The sequence below is a fragment of the Mesitornis unicolor genome, unplaced genomic scaffold (genome assembly GCF_000695765.1).
Source record: "Mesitornis unicolor isolate BGI_N332 unplaced genomic scaffold, ASM69576v1 scaffold111, whole genome shotgun sequence".
NCBI lineage: Eukaryota > Metazoa > Chordata > Aves > Mesitornithiformes > Mesitornithidae > Mesitornis > Mesitornis unicolor.
Window position 1 is genome coordinate 15,361 of NW_010161449.1, and position 18,550 is coordinate 33,910.

The window sequence follows — 18,550 nt, forward strand, 5'->3', positions numbered from 1 at the left end:
GAAGGAAGACCTCTGATCCTTTAAGCAGTGGGAGGCTGGATCCAGCCACATTTTGGATTCTGGTACTTTTACCTCCCCCCGCCCTGCCCCAAATAGGAAATGTCTATCAGAAATGTATTAGATCAGGGAGGGGAAACTACAGGAGGGAGAACATGGAACTGATGTGTTTCCATCTCCCTTTTCCTGTTACTTCTGCATTCGTCTTGCAAAGCTGCCAAGTACCACCCTTCTTCATTTGTTTTCTTTCACTTCAATAAGCAGCGTTGTCCTGAAAGTTCCTAGCAATGCAGTCTGGATTTAGGGCTTTGTAATTCAGGCTGAGTGAACCCTGCACATAAATTTAAGCAACTTACTCAGAATGGTAACTGGAAACCTATTTATTACCATGGAGACTTGGTCATACTATAAGCTTTTCCATTTTGCTCTTGGGCATATGTTTGGTGCCTACTGGCTGTGAGTTGAGAGTTCTCTTGCTCATTGCTTCTCAAACACTGGGCAGTTGATTCTACTTTGAGCTCCAAAGTGGACTGGAAACTGTGAGTTTCATTCCAGAGTAATAACATTATGCAACGGTAAACACTTTAAAAATTAATTGCCTGTTTAGGATTGAGCAGTGTTAATGACAGAGCCTAGATAGGTCAGTCCAGGAAGTAAGCTTGAAGAATACTGTATGAAAAAAAAAAGAGAGCTGGAATGATAAAAGGTGACTTACAGAGTGTCAATTGGGATCAGTATTCACCCGAGTGTTTTCATGCAGTGTTACAGTTTTTGCTAGAGAAAAGAAAGGCGTGTTTTTTGAGTCAAGGAATACACAAACTTCTGAGAGGTAACCAAAGGTGGTATTAAATGTTTTAAACTTTTGCAAAGCCACTAGTTGGAATGTGAGAATGTTTTTAATAGTAAAGAAATCTACTCCAGTGTTTTGGTAGTGGTCTTTTGAGTTATAAAACATCTTATGCATAAGGCGAAATAGGAAAGGAGATCGATACATTAATTGTATTATAAGCTACAGTGTATTCTCGCTCTTGTGAGTAGTTAGCTGTAGTTGGAGAAACAGCTACTTTGAGCTTGAAAACCCTTTAAATGCTCTGAAATGCAAGAGTTTGACATAACCATGTTTTAATGTTACTTAAAAAAGAATGTAGGAAAATACTTGAAGTCGTTGGGGTTTTTGAGAATGAAAGATAAACGTATTTCACAGAACCGATTCTATTAATGCTTGATAAAAGTTTTATATTTGCAGGTTAGAAAATCCAGACTGCTTGATACTTACTGGAAATTAATTTCACTAGGTGAAAACCAAAATATTTTTCTTGTCATGCTCTAGACTGATTTTTCTCTTTCCCATTAGTACATGCCAGAGACATGGAAAGGTTGAAAGCAATCTGATTTATTACGCAGAACAGGCAAAGCACAATTTGTGGTGTTTTTTGTTTCTTCTGGATTTCTTGTTGTTAAAGTGCGTATGGTTTCTTGGAAGGCTGGATTTAATGATTAAAACTTTAATTCTTTTCACGGTTTCAACTGTACATACCCTTGAACTAATTCACAATTCTGACTGTTCGCTTAAATAAACCAAACTGAACTGGTGTGACTTAATAGGTACAAAAATTTGCTTGCTAGGAACTTCCAAATACATTGCGGTTATTGGTCAGTGCATGCTACCTATAACCCTAAGGTTTAGAATGAAGTGGCTATGAAATACCCTGTTAAGCTTAGATATTTAGGTTTTCCTTGACTGTTTTAAGGCTATTTGTCATTTTCATGCATGCATCATTTGGAATAATTGTGGTTTATATGTAGTGTAAATAACACGATGGAAACTTATCTCAGATTCCATTGGTTTCTCATCTCTGATGGCCTCCACTTTCCCCAGATTTTCTTCGCGTGCTCTCTTCAGCTTCTCAGTTTTTTGAGTGGTTTGTTTGATGTGCAGACTACAGAACAGAATGTTAACAGTAAACCAAAACATTATTTGGAGATAAAACAGATACATTCCACTTGCATATTTCTGGTAGAGTTGTTCGTAAAGATGCAGCAGTTGCATCTTACCCTTGTAACAGTACTTTCTTTGCATTTAAAATGTTTCTTTTCTTATCTCTTTTCATCCATTTATAGGTTTTCTGGTCATGTTGTTACCTGTAATCTGTGATTGCTTATGCACTCAAGAGTGGTGTTGCATTTTATTATGGAATAAACTTTTTTGCTTGAGCAAATTCCAAGCAAACTTAGTTCTTCATCTGTAGAGCATCCTTAATACACAGCTTATGTTAACAGACTTCCAGGGGTTACCTCTGTTTCTTTCAAGTTTTCCCTAAGTTAAATGCTGTCTGTCCTATCATGTAGCATTTATTGGTTGGTGATGTTACTATCTGTTGAACCTATAAATTACGCTTGTAATAAACAAAGAGAACCTTTTCCCTGAAAGCTGTAATGTTCCTGGACTGAGATCTCACAGGTAACCAAGTAGCTGCCAGCTCAGATATCAGAAATGTATGGGCTTGACAACCAGACACTTGTTGATCCAACTTCTGGAAGGATGTTTGTGGTGTGGCCTCTAAAATACTAGAAGTTGAAGGTCAGTTCTGAAGGTTGATGCAGAAGAAATATTGCTGCTTCAAAAAATCGTGGAGTTTGTGGACAAAAAAAAACCCCAACAAAACAGAAAATGTATTACTGAGCAACATCAAACTTGCTCAGTTTAGCTTTTTGTTGAGAGTATTTATTCCTGGCAGCAAGGGTGTTATATTTGGAATGATTCCGTTCATTCAGAAAGTTACTTTATTTCAGTAAACATTTCAGTTTAGTGTAGAGTATGGATGTTTCTCAGTACATTCTAGTCAACAGGAGTTAGTTACCTAGTATATTTAGCACTCTCTGACTGATTCTTGAAAGTGCCTTAAAGTTCTTACTCCGAGTCCCATTCTTTTCAGTCCTCAGAGTTGGGTATTTATTTTGATAGCAACCAGAAGCGGAGCAGAATTTCATTAGATGTTCTCAGTCTTCTTAATTACAAAAAAGTAGGAAAGGTTTTTTCTTTTTCCTTTAATTCTTTCTGTACATTCATCTAATGTCAAGAAAGAAATTATGAGACAACTCGAACTTTTTGGAAATGATAAAGTTGCAAATAGCTTCTCTCCTTTTGAACTGCTTGAGGAAATCACAAATTGTCTGCTGTTGAAGGTAAGTATTAAAACTAGAAAGGACATGTCTTTTGGCACTGCCAACTGAAACTAAGGACATTCAAGTGCTTTTTATTAGGCAGTTTATGGGACTCAAAAGCACCTATATTTTGTCAAAACAAACAGCAATGGAGGTATTATGCAATGGCAGAAATCCGTGTCAGTCTGTTTATGCAGCAGCAATATAAATTCCTGTCTGAGTTTCTTTTTTGGGTCATCTGACAGCATGATGGTCATAATTATGATCTGTGTGTGCTACAATTTGTATTTGCACTGAAGTATGCAATGGAATAGAACTGTGTGTGCTACAATCACTTGAAGAATGAATAGACTTCCTTTCAAACATACAGCTGTTTTACAGAAGATGCTTATAGATGTCTTAGATAAGAAAATATATACTAATGCTATACAGTGATTTTAACTTGAGAAACTATGACAAAACAATGGTAGTGTTTATTGTTTGGTGGTTTTTTTTGATCCTGCTCTTGAGACTTGAGGTAGAGACTGGAAAAACAGAGAATGTTCCATGCCAGTCCAGTGTCCTTTGAAGAATTTTGTAATGTCAATGCTTGTGAATTTTGATGTCGGCATTTTGAAGGTTCTTAAAATTATTTTGAAAGGCTCAAAAATACCACCAAGAAAACAAGTTTATATCAAGCTCTCGTGAATATTTTGGGTCTATTAGTACTCTTAATAATTTCAGTAGTACTTCATTATCAAATACATAAAGATAAGTAGGGAAGGCCTGTGAAGAGCTGCAACTTTAGAACTGCGTTCTGGTTTACCTAAGCTTGTATCTGACCAAAAGGGATGTACACCTGGGAGTCTTGGAAGTTCCCGCAGGTGGGATGTTGAAGGTACAGGAAGAGTTTGGACATGAGTTAATGTTCTGCAGGGAACGCTCATAATAGTCATTTTTTCCATCAGCTCTCGTGAAGTTTGAAGTAAGATTTTTTTTCTTTCTTGGTTTACCTTGCTCTCAGGAATATTTTATAGTTTGTTTTGTGTGTTTAAAAGTTCCAGTAGCTACATTTTCAGACCAGGTTGTTTTAATAAGGATTTTTACTTGAAAATCATAGGCCAGGTTTTTTTTAAGGATGCAAATGAAATACTGCAGTGAAATACTTGTGAGCATAATTAAGTATGTTAAAGAATTTTTTTGCTTTAGCAATTGAAAAAGGAAAAGAAATTAAGACTTTTTTTGCAGTAATTTTCTGGTTAAGTAGAGGGACTATACTGAATCTTTTTTCCAATGAGACTATTTCTATTTAGGAAGAGGGATTCTGCATCTGTGATGGTGGCATTACTCTCTTTTTCACAGCAACCTTTAAAAGCCTAATACATTAATAATTCTAAAGGAGTTCACTGTAGGTGCATGTTGTGCAAAGTTTTTTCTTTTCAGTTACATGCAAGTTTTAGAACAGAGTTTACCAAATTAATCTTGGAGTTTGCAGGCAGTGCCTCTTGACTATGTCTGCTTACTTCAGCTGCATGTTAGACTTTGCAGATGTGCTAGTAGAATTAGTCGATGGTTTTGTTTTGCAAAAGCAAACAAAAGCATGTGTTTTCTGTCTCTCTGAATTGTACTGTAAAACAGCTAGCTCCACCTTAAGCTTTTACTTGATAGGAAGCTGTTGTCTATTAAGCAGTATGTTTTGCAGAGTTTGGAAAACTTTAAAGAAGTGGCATTTGTGTACACATTTGTTTCCACAGTGTGCTGCTCTTAATTGCCCATTTGTCGTGTTCATCTTGTCTTGATCATTGCGAGTTCAGTTGTACTGATCTACTGTTTATCAGACATGACTCTTGTTTATTAGAGTGCTTTCCTTATTGGACAATAGGGAAGACTTATTTACTAGCATTTCAATGTTTTCTTATACAAGTGCTTCTGAGGTGTTCCCTGGCTGTTGGAGTGACTGATGTGTGTTTATTTTCACATCCTAAGTTGCATTTCCTACAAGGCTCCCTTCTAAAGCAGGGACCTGTTCACATTCATGCTTACTGTTAATAAAATTTCTAATGTGGTTCAGATTACAACTTAAATTTTGTCTAAGTAGATACGGTTAGGCTCAATATTTGCTTATAAGTGTGGTGTATAGTTGTATCTTTAATTCTGTCCAGAGTATGCTCACTGAGTTGACAAAGTTTAAATGCCTTTTATGTTGAGTATTTTTAGTGAGGCTGTTGATGGAGTGGAAATAGTTTAGGATGTAGTGGTTCTTTCAGATATTCAGTACAATCCTGTCTTCCTGGCAGAAACTCAAAAATTTAGAAATATATTCTATAAATTTGACTAATCTGTGTTCAAAAATGTTCAAATAAACATGCATTAACTGCTGTAAGTTTAATTCCTATTCCTTGATGACTTTTCACTGTAGTATTTCACTTTGGTTCAGTTTTGTTTGGTGAAAACTTTATTGAATTTGAAGGGAAATTTGGCTTGAGGGCTTTGAGCCCAAGGAGTCAGCCTCTAGAAAACTCCGAGTGTCATCCTTAGAGATTTCTAGCAAAACTATAAGGGAAAGGCTGATTCAGTTCTGTTCTGTGAGATTTGAAAGTGGTTATAAATGAAACCCCTGTATGTAGCTTAAGTAGCTAAATAGCTGTAAAGGTCTGAGCGTAGCTTCACGGATGCTCTATTACTATGAAGAAATAACCTGTGTATTCTGGTAGATGCTGGGGTTATGCATTGCCTCTCACAATTAAATACTGACTTGAAATTTGTCATGTTTTACTGGTTTCTGTTTTTGCTTAGTGCTCTGGTTTTTTCATGTTTCCCTCAGCAGTCATTTAAAGAAACCAAGCAACAACTTTTTGAAACAGTAACGAAATGCATTACAAATAGGGTTTTTTTTTCCCTTTGCTTATCAAGTACCCCCCAATTCAGAAAATTGCCTTGAGAGAGAAATGAGTTCTCCAAAGTACTGGTCAAAACATCTTTTGTCTTTACATTTGACAGTGTAACAGTCTTAAGTGTTTGAACTTGAGTCTGCTTAGCATGACTAATACAGCTGTATTGGCTTTAAACATCTGAAATGAATACTTCAAGAAATCATGTCAAGTGTTCATATGAATCCGCTCTCGCTATATCCTGATATTTGATGTGCTTGTATTTCTGTCTGGTTTATTTCAGGAATTTGCAGCACTTACGAAAGAGCTAAATGTATGCAGGGAGCAGCTGCTTGAAAGGGAAGAAGAAATTGCTGAACTGAAAGCAGAAAGAAATAATACAAGGGTTAGTTCCTTGACTTCTCTAAGATAATAATTGTTAAAGCACCCAACTACATGGAAAAAAACATTGAATGTTGAATTTTAAAAGCTGAAAGTATTTTTTCCCTTATATTTGCACATGAATCTCCCTGAAAGTTTGAACATGTGTGGATTAAGAAAGTTTGGAAGCTTATGCACAGCTCCAAATACTGCTGTACAGAATCAGGAAAAGCTTGTAAGACTGCACTGCTATCTGTCCTTCAGCTTTCTTGTTAAAGTTTTGCAATCATGTAACACCTAACATCAGCAGAATAGGGTAAGCAAGCTGTAGTGATCTGTTCCAGCAGCTTACACTGCTGCCAGCAGAACAGTTGCTCTCTAATTCGGAGCATTTCCTATGTGTATCCTTCTGACAGGCATGCGGTTCCTCAGGTTGTTGGCGGAACCGAGAAGACCTGGCTAAGTAGAAACCTCATTCAAAAGCTAGGCTTGAAGGGAGAGGTAGGAAATGCATTAGCTCTGATAGCACTTGCAGCACGAGTGAAATGTTAAAACCGGGTCCTTATGCTTGATGCAGTAGTTGTCGGCGCTCAGATTTGAAGTTTAGAACTCAAAAATAAATGTTTTAGGAGCCAGAGTTTTCTGTGGCTGTGCAGAACAGGAATAAACATTCTTCCTTTTTTTTTGTTTTAGCTATTACTGGAACATTTGGAGTGTCTTGTCTCCAGGCATGAGCGATCTCTCAGAATGACTGTTGTGAAGAGACAAGCTCAGTCTCCAGCAGGCGTTTCTAGTGAAGTAGAAGTTCTCAAAGCACTAAAATCTTTATTTGAACACCATAAAGCCCTTGATGAAAAGGTAATAAAATATAGCAGCTAACATCATCTCATCCTGTGCCCTCTTTCTTGTGTGTGGACCATGCAGTTATTTGTACTAAAGTTGTGCAAGTTGGGTTCTCTGAACTTTTCTCTGTATTAATACAGTGGCTTTTCTGTAACTGCAGTACTAACTGCCGTGCTAAATTAATATGCTGCATTAAAGAAAGGTGCTGTAGTTTATTCTAGTACTTCATTAACTGTGCTCCTTTAAACCAAGCATGGTTCAGGGGCAGTATATTTGTTGTAGGAAAACATACATTTGCTTACATGTATGATATCAGGATCTAGCCTTTTGATTATGTAGTACAAGAAAAGTACTGGAGAGAGAACAGGAGGAGAGGAATCTGCTTACACTGTTATAAAATAAAACCAAATTAAAGGAACTCCGTCCTTCAGTTGTGCCTGGTGTTGGCAACAGGAAATGCAAGTGGTAAAGCTTACTGTGAATTTTGCTGCCAACTCATAGTTTGCCTGACTTTTGTGAACCTTCTCTGTAAAGTTTGGCAAAATTTTTCAAGCAGAATTCTGTCTCTTCTTCCTTGTTGTAAATAACCTAAAACATACACATTCTGTGCCTTGCAAAAGGATTGGCAAATTCTGGGTATGTTTAAATTCTTGCCTAAATGTATAGGACATGTTGAAATATGATTTGCTTATTACAAAAAAAAGAAAAGATGGATTTTAAGATATGCATTGTTTCTCTGGAAGGTTTTTTATAGCATATGTTGTAATTAATACTTACTGAAGATGGTGGAACTAGTGTTGTTTACTGTCTGAATGAGTGATACCAGCATGACAATACGTGACATTGATTTCTTTTTAATTTGAATTATTTCCAATTCTTCCAAATTACCCTTTCAGGTAAGGGAAAGGTTACGAGTAGCACTTGAAAGATGTAGCTTGTTGGAAGAAGAACTAGGTACTACACATAAAGAGGTAGGTTTTTTAAAAGAAGTCTTCATGTATACATTGTGGATGTTTTAGTCAATGTTTGTACACAGTAATTTATTCAGTTAGAGTTCATTTTCACTTTGGTTTTTTTATTATTTTTTTTCTTTTTCTAAATGGGATAACTATAGTTTTTAATTTAGTCACTTTGAAAGAGCAGGAAAGAAAACAAACAAACAAAAACTCCACCAAAAATGCACCCACAAAAAATATATTAAAAAAAAAAGCAAACAAAAACAAATCCAAAGAAAGCCCACCAAAGCCCAGCCCCGTGCCCAAACAAAAAACCCCAGACAAAACAACAAAAAGATTTCTGGTGGCTTTAAAATAAGAGTGGCTTGCAGTGGCATAAGTTTTTGAGTGCCTGTGCTGTATTTTATTAATACACACCTTGAAGAAGAATTGGTCATTGTTGTTTTGCTCCTTTGTGTTTGCAGCTGTTCCTTTATTTTATTAGTGAGAAAGGAATTTACTTGAAACATACGTACATAAACATTTCTTTTCTTTTAGTTAATGATTCTGAAAGAGCAAAATAATCAGAAGAAAACAGTTCCAGATGGGATGTTGGATATAAATCATGAGCAAGAAAATACACCAACTACCAATGGGAAGGTACAGCTATTTACTTTTTAAAGCTGATTTCTGGTTTTTTTATTCATTTCAATTTTAAACTGCCATAAAAGATTTTGAGTGATGATTTAGTTAAAAGGTCTCAGTACAATTTCAGTTTTTGGAATCGATCCAATAATAAAAATTATCTTGGGGGTGAGGTGTTAAAAGGTAAGTAAGTTTTTCAGATTTCTGTGTAACATGCAAATACATTCTTTTTTCCTGTTTTTGTAGCGATCCTCTGATGGTTCTTTATGCCACGATGAAAACCTTACTAAAGTGATTGAACTCCAGGATATCATTGATAAGCAAAACAAAGAGCAGACTCAAATGAAAGAACGTCTTACTGCTTTGTCTAGCAGGGTAACAGAGCTGGAAGAAGATCTTGACACAGCTAGAAAAGACTTAATAAAATCTGAAGAAGTGAATACAAAGTTACAGAGAGATGTACGAGAGGTGAGGGAAAAGCTGTCAAAATTTGGGTAGTCACAAATGCTTTTACAGAATTTAAGTCAGTGTGCTCGGTTAGGCCTTTTGAATGTCTGTGGTTTGATAGGTAAGAAAGAATTGTTTAGGGCATGATGGTGCTGTTTTTTGTTGAAAAGGTGAGTTGCTTAAGGAAACTTGTCTTCAGAATTAACATACAAATAATTATGTATTTCACAAATAAATCATAGATTTATCATTGTTAACTTTAAGCACCTTTTCAAGAACATGTTAATTGTCGTAAATGCTAAGCTTATTCATGAAGTTTAAGTTTTTTAATTTTAATGATGTACATGGTTGAGGAATCACTTGAATTTTAGTGGTGTGGTTGAAAGTTCCTGTTACTGATCAGTCACTAATCCCCAAGGTCCTATGTATTGCTGTGTAACGTAGCTTTGTTAAATAAAAAGGCTTAGTTAAATCCAAGAACACTCTGACCATCCTCAGGAAGTAAAGATTTGCTGTGTTTGTGCCATTGAAAAGGTAAGTAGCAGATCTGTGGTGTAATATAATCAAGACTGGTCGTTTTAAGAATGCAGAGTTTAAAGAAAGAAAGGTCATTGAACTTGTAAGCCTAAGTGAGACTGTTCTTTCTACTTCGTTATTTTTAACTGAGAAAAATAAGAGTATATCTGATTTTTTAATTATTACTATTAACTTTGGTTTGCAGGGTTTTCCCCAACTTAGATCACTAAATAATTGTCCCTTATATTCTAAATTCTGTCTTGTGTCTTGCATAGACCATAGCCCAAAAGGAAGACATGGAAGAGAGAATTACAACTCTTGAGAAACGCTACCTCGCTGCACAACGTGAAGCTACATCTGTGCATGACCTCAATGATAAACTTGAAAATGAAATTGCCACTAAAGACTCCATGCATCGACAGGTTGTAATTTGAAATACGATAAAGTACATTTTGCTCAGCATAAAACTAATGGAAATAATTAATGTCGATACTGTACTAAAGCACTTTGCTTTTAGGAAGATAAGTATCTGTAATGTGATATTGTTAGTGATTGTTTTTTAGTAACTGGTGGAGTGCATTGTACAGAGTTTTACCTTGGAAATTAAGATCACAGAATCACACAATCACAGAATGTTAGGAGTTGGAAGGGACCTCGAAAGCTCATCCAGTCCAACCCCCCTGCCAGAGCAGGATCACCAGACCAGGTCACACAGGAAGGCGTCCAGACGGGTTTTGAATGTCTGCAGAGAAGGAGACTCCACAACCTCTCTGGGGAGCCTGGTCCAGTGCTCTGTCACCCTCACAGTAAAGGAGTTTTTCCTCCTGTTCAGATTGAACCTCCTATGCTCCAGCTTGCTCCCATTGCCCCTTGTCCTGTCATTGGCTGTCACTGAGAAGAGCCTGGCTCCTTCCTCCTGACACTTGCCCTTTACATATTTAAAAACATTAATGAGGTCACCCCTCAGTCTCCTCCAAGCTAAAGAGACCGAGCTCCCTCAACTAATCCTCATAAGGGAGATGCTCCACTCCCTACTGGAGATGAAATGGTTATGAGCACTTAGCACACTTGATGATATTGCCTGTATTACTTGTGATTTTTTAAGTAGTAATATGTGTGTCCAAGCATCGGTTCATGTGTGAGAATTATTCTAAGCTAAGGTAGTTTTAAAATATGTATAGTGTGTATTGATTTTTATAGACTATAATAAAAATAAATGTAGCCTTACTGTAGGAGGAAATTTGACATATGCCTGACGTGAAGTAGTCCAACTTAAACTACAAATGGCTATTTAACCAGTCTCTTTCTAACTAGAGGAAACCAGGCAACTATAGTCAACAAGAGAAGTCCCTTTTAGTATAACTTTAAAAAGAAGCTGTATACGCTTTAAATAAAAATAAGTTTTGCAGTAGTATGCATAATATTATGAAGGATTTTTTTTTCCTTGATGGAACTCAGTTGTAGCACAGCTACAAAAATTTTGTCATTGAAAATTCAGAACTTGTTCTGTGCTGCTTCCCATACTGTAACTATACTCATTTAGTGATACAGTTGCTTTCAGAATACACAAAATTGTCTGTAGAAAAAAAATTGTGGAGAAAAATCTTCTCTAATGTAATGAAGAGGAGAATGCCAGAGAAACCAGTTTTGGACAGTTTGTTCTCCATAGCTGTAGTAAGCTGTATCCTTACCTTCTTCTTTGATGAAAATTAATTACCATTCTAACACTAAACATCTGCTGATCATAATCCTGTGTAGAGTGAAGATAAAAACAGGCAATTGCAAGAACGACTAGAACTAGCTGAGCAAAAGCTGCAGCAGACTTTGAGAAAAGCTGAAACTTTGCCGGAGGTGGAAGCTGAGCTGGCACAGAGAGTTGCAGCACTTTCAAAGGTGAGTCAGTTGAACAGTGTCCTTGAGGCTCTCTTCTCCATTGGTGTCCTGCTATACAAAATCTGTTCGTAGTGTTGGTTTTGTTACAGAAAAATATTGCTGCTTGTTTTCTGCATTTTCTGTTAATCTCTCTGAACACACTGATTCATATTTTTTTTAATTTTTGGTCTTTGGAACTTGAGCAGGTTTTCTGGTAGCTCTGTTACATTATGAAGACGTTTCTCTGAATTATTGCTTTTTATTACAGTTCATTTAATAATAGGCATAAAGTCTTCTAAAACAACAGCTATTTCTGAAGGAGAACCCCAAATTTCTTCCACTGTTAATCAAGTGAGGAATGTGGGGAGAGAGAGAAGCAGTGGTACTCATTAATATTAAGATTTTTAGAAGGCTGCAAATGGAATAATGAAGTCTGAAAAATTATATATAGTAACTACAAATGAGTCTTTTCAAGTGTGCATGTGTGTGTTCTTTTCAAGTCTCAGTTTCACTTCTTTCCTTGTTATATCTTTCCTGTCCCTAACTGGCTTTTGTAGTCTGACCTTTTGTCTCCTGGGAACTCTGCTGCTAAAGATGCTAAAGTATTGGAACTTACCACCAAGCTTAGGAAGGTAGAATTTGTGTATTAGTCCTTGTTTCTGCTTGCTGCTTTCTGCTTTGTCATGATTACTAACAAGGGGTCACATTATACAGGCTGGTGAGGAAAAGCGGAAAATGCATTTAGTTTTGATTTTTTTAATTTTTTTTTAATTCTTGGGGATTTGAATGAACTTCTGCTGTTGCAAGCTCATTTGCAAATAGTAGTTGATTCATGATGCTTAAGGTTGAGAGGCTTCATCATTTTGTTACTTACCATATGAACTCTTAGTAGGTTCTTTTGGTGACAGAAAGGCATTTGTTCTGCATTGTGTATTACCATAAATGGCAGTTTTGCAAAGCATGTTAGATACATTATTGTGCTTCAATGTTTCTATGCTTTTGAAACTTAAGAAAAAACAACCAACCAACCAACAACAAAACCAACAAATCCTAATTTTTGTTTTCAAATTGATAGGCTGAAGAGAGACATGGCAATATAGAAGAACGACTGAGACAGATGGAAGCACAGCTAGAAGAAAAGAATCAAGAACTGCAAAGGGTACCGTGCATGTTTTTGGCAAAGATACAAAGCTGAAAGAATCAATCTAATTCCCTTCATGACTGCCTGCCATTCAGCAAAGTTGTTTTTATTTCTGGTCTCTAAAATAAAGCCAGAGTTTAAGCTCACTGATAGTTGGTAGATTTGAGCCACTGTACTGTGGCTAACCTTACATTTCAATAAAAAGCTGGAAGTCTTCAGTGAAAGTCTGCAATATGTCTGGAAATACCTAATTGCCAGTCATACTTTCTGATGGGGAGTCTAAAACTTGAGATTAAAAGCTTACTGAATTAAATGACTGCGGAAATTTTTTTTCCTAGTTTATAAATAATAGTATTGGTTCTGAAGTCTGCCTGGTTTTCCTGATCAAATTTTTAAGCTTCTGATTTAGCAATGGCTACTGAAGTTTTAAGTGTGCCTTACACTCCCTTGCAGAGTCATGGAAATAGAAGAATATTACTATTAAAGAAAATGAATTTGCATTAAAGAAAACTTACTGTTTTTACAACCTGGAAATTGTTTTAGATGTAAATTTTAAGTTATTTCAGTAGCTTTTATGTATCTTAGGCTAGACAGAGAGAGAAGATGAATGAAGAGCATAATAAACGTTTGTCAGAAACTGTTGATAAGCTTCTCTCTGAATCTAATGAAAGGCTTCAGCTTCATCTCAAGGAAAGGATGGCTGCCTTGGAAGATAAGGTAAGAAGTCACATTCCAACATACACAGGTGTTCAACATTCAGTGGTGATTTGTGCATTTTGCCATGTATCTGTAACTTCAGTAAATAAATACTAAATCCTTATTAATAAGGAGTTTGTTTCTGTTAAGGCTGTTTTCTAGTGTGGATTTTAAGAATATGTTCCTTAAGTTCCTTTTTTTTTTTTGAGGTTGTCCCTGGGCATTGTGCTACAGTGTTTTTTATGCTACAGGCATTTTTTTTAAGCTTTATCTTTTTTTAGTTGACTGGTGTGGAGTGCATAAATAGGCTCATCCAGTGCAATACAGGAAGTCGGAAGAATTAGGACTAGAACTTTGACCTTCTGAGTTCAGTTTCTTTTATTTCCCACTGCTTTTGTCTGTACCAGTTAATCTGAGTCATTGTGGGATTCCTGCAAGTTGAAACAGTCTTGCATTTTCTTTCCTGGTAGATAATTTTGAGTCTGGTTTCCTGTCTTGTCAGTGCCCATCTGGGAGCTTTCTCCTATATTCAATTCACCTTCTAACTTTTGAAATACTTGTTTTCCTTTATGCTTTTGCATCTAGGTCCCCACAGATTTTTCTTCCATGCATATCTTTGAGGATTCCCTTATTTCCAGCTCCCTTAGAATTCTTTTGTCTTGGATAGCAAAAATACATAGTTTCTTTTACTGGAGAGTGAAATGACCACCTGGGGAAACGTTTCAATGAAAGCTGAGTGGCTTTTTTTTTTCAAGTCATGGCAATGAAATGCTTCAGTTGCAATATATAATGATGTACTCAGATTGTTAATAAATGCTTACTTTCTCTTGAATTCTTGTCAGCTCAGTTCTCATCACTGAATCGTCAATCAGGTGTCCGACTGCCTTTCCAGAATTCCAGGACTCTGCTCCCCTCTGATCATTACAGAGTTTAGTTTGTTCTTTTCCCTGCTTTTGTGTTCTTGGAGCTGAGAGGAATCAGGTAGTGCAGAACAAATACAGGTCCTGCTGATTCTGATCGTCCTGATGATGTTAGATGATAGGACAAGTGGCAATGGGAGCAAGCTGGAGCATAGGAGGTTCAACCTGAACATAAGGAAAACTTTTTTACTGTAAGGGTGACAGGGCACTGGACCAGGCTGCCCAGAGAGGTTGTGGAGTCTCCTTCTCTGCGGACATTCAAAACCCGCCTGGACACGTTCCTGTGTGACCTGGTCTGGATGATCCTGCTCTGGCAGGGGGGTTGGACTGGATGAGCTTTCGAGGTCCCTTCCAACTCTTAATATTCTGTGCTTCTCATCCTTTGAGTTAATGATGAAGGTGCTTATCATCTGGCATTACCAGCTGCTCCTAGTACTTCTGAAATTCTTATGGGCCTTGTTAAGACATCAACAAGGTTGCTCTAACAGTCTTTATAAATTCACTTTCTGAAAAACAGCTGACTTTTTTTTCTTTTAGAAATGCTTTAATATTTGGCGAGTGTCTTAGCTTTAACACTAACTCCCCTTTACTGTACAAACCCTAACAACATTCATGAATAATGAGGAAAATCTAGTTGTTCTTCACTGTGAGTAGCCGCTTCTAGGAAAGTATTCTTGCTGTGGCTTCCAGCTCATTCTTTCATGATAAGTTGGGAAGAAACATGCAGGTAAATTTTTGATACTTTCTTCTGATCACTTGGGCTTTTTTCCTGGAATGATTTATTTGTTCTTGTATGGAACTTTATTATACGTTTAAGATGCAAATAATTGTATTACTTACCTCAAGGAAATGTGTTTAGCAGAAATTCTTGGCAATGGTGGAATAGGAAAAGAAAGTGACCCAGTTATGTTTCCTATTAGGAAGGAGAATCTGATTCTTTTTTTTTTCTTGGTATCACATGCTACAGTCAAATGCAGTAGTTGAAATTCTTTGATTGTAGCTCTCAATGTTACTTAATTCTCAGATGATTCTTAGTCTGAACTTGGAAAGTGTCTTGAGTAAAGACAGTGTAATATTAAAGTATTTGTACTTGTAGTTGTTTACAAGTCATGTTATAACTGTAAAGATGACAGCTCAGATGTTTGGGAAGGCCTGTAAGTCAGTGAGTGTTGTAGTTCTGGAGGTACAGTACATCCGAGAAATGACTGTATAGTAATTTTGTAGGTCAGGCAAGTGAAAAATAAAATCTAATGGTAGCAGCTGGTAATGCCTTAGTAACCACTCAGTAGATTAATTTGAATTTTTTTTAGCTGCTTAATTATTCCTTCTTGGTTTTTACCAGTTTTGTCAAGTGGAGCTTTAAAAGGCTGATATAGCTATTAAATTTTTATGAATCTTGTACTATTACTAAATCCATTATTTAGAGGGCTGTACACCTGAAAGAATAAACCTTCAACCATAATCAAAGTGAAATGATGTAAGCAGTAAAGTATCTGTAACATATCTGTAACTTAAGATACATCTGTATAGCGTTGACTGAAATTTTTTGATAATCATCTTTGTTGTGGTGTAAGATTTGAAAGCTTTTATAGGTAACCTAATTTGTGATGTGTTTTATTTTAGAATTCACTTCTTCGAGAAATTGAAAATTCAAAAAAACAAATAGAGGAACTTCAGCATGAAAAGGTATAATACACATTTCTGAAATATTATATTGGAAAATAAAACTGAACATTACTTGGTCTGTTGAAAAGTAGGGAGCTGTTATTGCTCATTTCATGGTATTGTTTGCCTCGGTTTTAAGGTAAACATAGGTAGTAGGTGATACATAGCTCCTTACCCTTCGGAATACGTAAACTGGCTGGTTTTATATTGGCAGTTTGTCAAAGCCTGAAGATTGCGTGGAATTTTTATATTGTTGTTCATATGACCTTGAACAGTAAAAAGAAAAGAGAAATATTTAAAGTTGGATATTTTCCCCGTAAGTTTTTTTTCTTAAAACATTGAGTATAATGAAGTGCTTGTTTGACTGATAAAACAAACTTAAACACTTTAAAAATTTGGGGGAAGGGAGAGAAATATTTACTAGATTGTCTGTTCCTTTGCAATAGCAGCTGTCTAGTGTCTTGCTTGTCCTGGAACTGACAAGTTTCCATTTTGAATAATAGTGGTGGGGCCTTTCTTTGCACTCTTAAGCAGTGGCAGTTGATTTTGCAGTCATGCTATCTGTTCTGAAATAATGCTTGCTATGGCTTATAAATCACAGGTGTAGTGTATCTCCCCACATCATTCTGGTAGGTAGCTAGGCCATACTGTAGAGGCTGTGCTTCTGATAGAAAATGAAGAATGCATTTAGAATATTTTGCCAAATGTGCTTTGAATATTGGTACGTGTAAGCCAGCAGTTTTTACACAAGGCACAGATGTTCATCATCAGCCACTTTTATGAGTCTTCTCTTGTTTTTTCATTCACTGGATTTCTTGTTAAATTCTGGGTTACTAGAGCATGTAAGATGCTCAAGTGAAAAGTGAATGCGTTTAATGCATTTAGAACATTTTGTGCACAGAGCTTGTGAAATCTTGTTTCTTATTACGTATTACAAATTAATTATAGTATAGTTAGTAATATGTGAATTTTATTTAGTAGCTGTTTTTGAAATATACATTCTTATTGCCTAGAGTCTCAGTGTAGAGAGGCAACAGAATTATTCTTGGATGCCCTTTCATGATGGCACTGTATTCTGCGTAGCAAAATAGGTTTTATAAGTCATTGAGGGGTATGTTTTAAAAAAATTAAATGTTAGTTTATACTTTGGTATTTGACACTGATTTTTTTAAACCAATTGTTATGTATTTTATCTTTTTATTTTTACAGGATCAACTTGTATTAAATGTTGAAGCATTAAGGGCTGAAAATGACCAAGTGAGACTCAGAGCCACATCACTTCATCATAGGTACCAGCACTTAATTGTAGTTCAGTTTTTTCTAATTTCTTTAAAGTCACTATGCTAAATGTAATTTTGTCTATTAAAACTGAAAACGCTTTAATTATAGGTATAAAAAGTGTTATTTATAGAGCATATAAAGCAGTTCTTACGCTGCTTTAAAAAACTGGCACTGGTGGAACAATAAGAATAATTTGAGTGAGTTTTGTGATTTGTTTTCCCCTTATGCTTACCTTTGTAAGGATAAAATGTTTCTTCATGTTCTAGCCGACCAGATTTCAGATACCCTATGACATCTTCATCTGTGGCAGACAGCCATGCAGACTCCTTTGGCACCTCATCAGTGTTAAGGCGTCCTCAGAAAGGACGTTTGGCAGCTCTCAGAGATGAACCTTCAAAGGTAATAGAACTCTGAAATTAAAATCGAAATAAAATTTTGGCAACAAAGTTGATTAGATAAGGCTAATGTATTGCAAGGAGTTTTTAGAATAAGTAGAATAGAATTAGACTATGATAAGCCTGTTAAATATAATTGGATACAGTCCTGCTTTTGTTTCTATACACGTTACTGTTCTGCAAGCAATTTCAAGTTCCTTTCAGGACACTTAAGTTCTCATTAAATAAGGCTGACTCCAAAATTCTCACTGGATTTGATAGTAAAGTTCTGCCATAATTTAGAGCATATATAGCCAAGATATGTGATGTTTTAATTTATTCAATGGGACTGTCCATTTTAAAATGTCAGTTAAATGCAAGCTGCAAAGTTTTCTCCATTATAGCCTTTTTTTTTTTACATTTTTCTAAACATTGCTGTCTTGATGGATGCATTCAGCATGTAAGTGGGCTTTTAAAAATTATTTCAAACGTCTTGAAAAACAGTAGAAATGTTTTATGTTTTTTCCATTTGAATTTGAGTTTGTTTTTGTTTTTTTTATTAATCCTCTTAGGTTCAAACTCTGAACGAGCAGGACTGGGAGCGAGCCCAGCAAGCAAGTGTATTGGCAAATGTGGCACAAGCATTTGAAAGTGATGTTGACGTGTCTGATGTTGAGGATGATAGGGAGACTATATTCAGTTCAGTTGATCTGCTATCACCAAGTGGTCAGGCTGATGCTCAGACTTTGGCCATGATGCTTCAAGAACAGTTGGATGCAATCAATAAAGAGATTAGGTATGGTCTATCTGCTGTTAAGGTTTT

General features: G+C 36.1%; 1 protein-coding gene across 1 annotated transcript in view; it reads left to right on the top strand.

Annotated features, from left to right (window-relative positions):
- The window catches only part of PPFIA1 (protein tyrosine phosphatase, receptor type, f polypeptide (PTPRF), interacting protein (liprin), alpha 1), a 58,163-nt gene that overhangs the window by 14,970 nt on the left and 24,643 nt on the right, over nucleotides 1-18,550 (top strand). Inside the window, exons 3-16 of the mRNA XM_010192864.1 lie at nucleotides 6,316-6,417; nucleotides 7,086-7,250; nucleotides 8,132-8,206; nucleotides 8,729-8,830; nucleotides 9,062-9,283; nucleotides 10,054-10,200; nucleotides 11,537-11,671; nucleotides 12,208-12,282; nucleotides 12,726-12,809; nucleotides 13,377-13,508; nucleotides 16,031-16,093; nucleotides 17,282-17,385; nucleotides 17,620-17,752; nucleotides 18,300-18,523. Coding sequence (XP_010191166.1) covers nucleotides 6,316-6,417; nucleotides 7,086-7,250; nucleotides 8,132-8,206; nucleotides 8,729-8,830; nucleotides 9,062-9,283; nucleotides 10,054-10,200; nucleotides 11,537-11,671; nucleotides 12,208-12,282; nucleotides 12,726-12,809; nucleotides 13,377-13,508; nucleotides 16,031-16,093; nucleotides 17,282-17,385; nucleotides 17,620-17,752; nucleotides 18,300-18,523 — 1,763 coding nt within the window. The remainder of the gene's footprint in view (nucleotides 1-6,315; nucleotides 6,418-7,085; nucleotides 7,251-8,131; nucleotides 8,207-8,728; nucleotides 8,831-9,061; nucleotides 9,284-10,053; nucleotides 10,201-11,536; nucleotides 11,672-12,207; nucleotides 12,283-12,725; nucleotides 12,810-13,376; nucleotides 13,509-16,030; nucleotides 16,094-17,281; nucleotides 17,386-17,619; nucleotides 17,753-18,299; nucleotides 18,524-18,550) is intronic.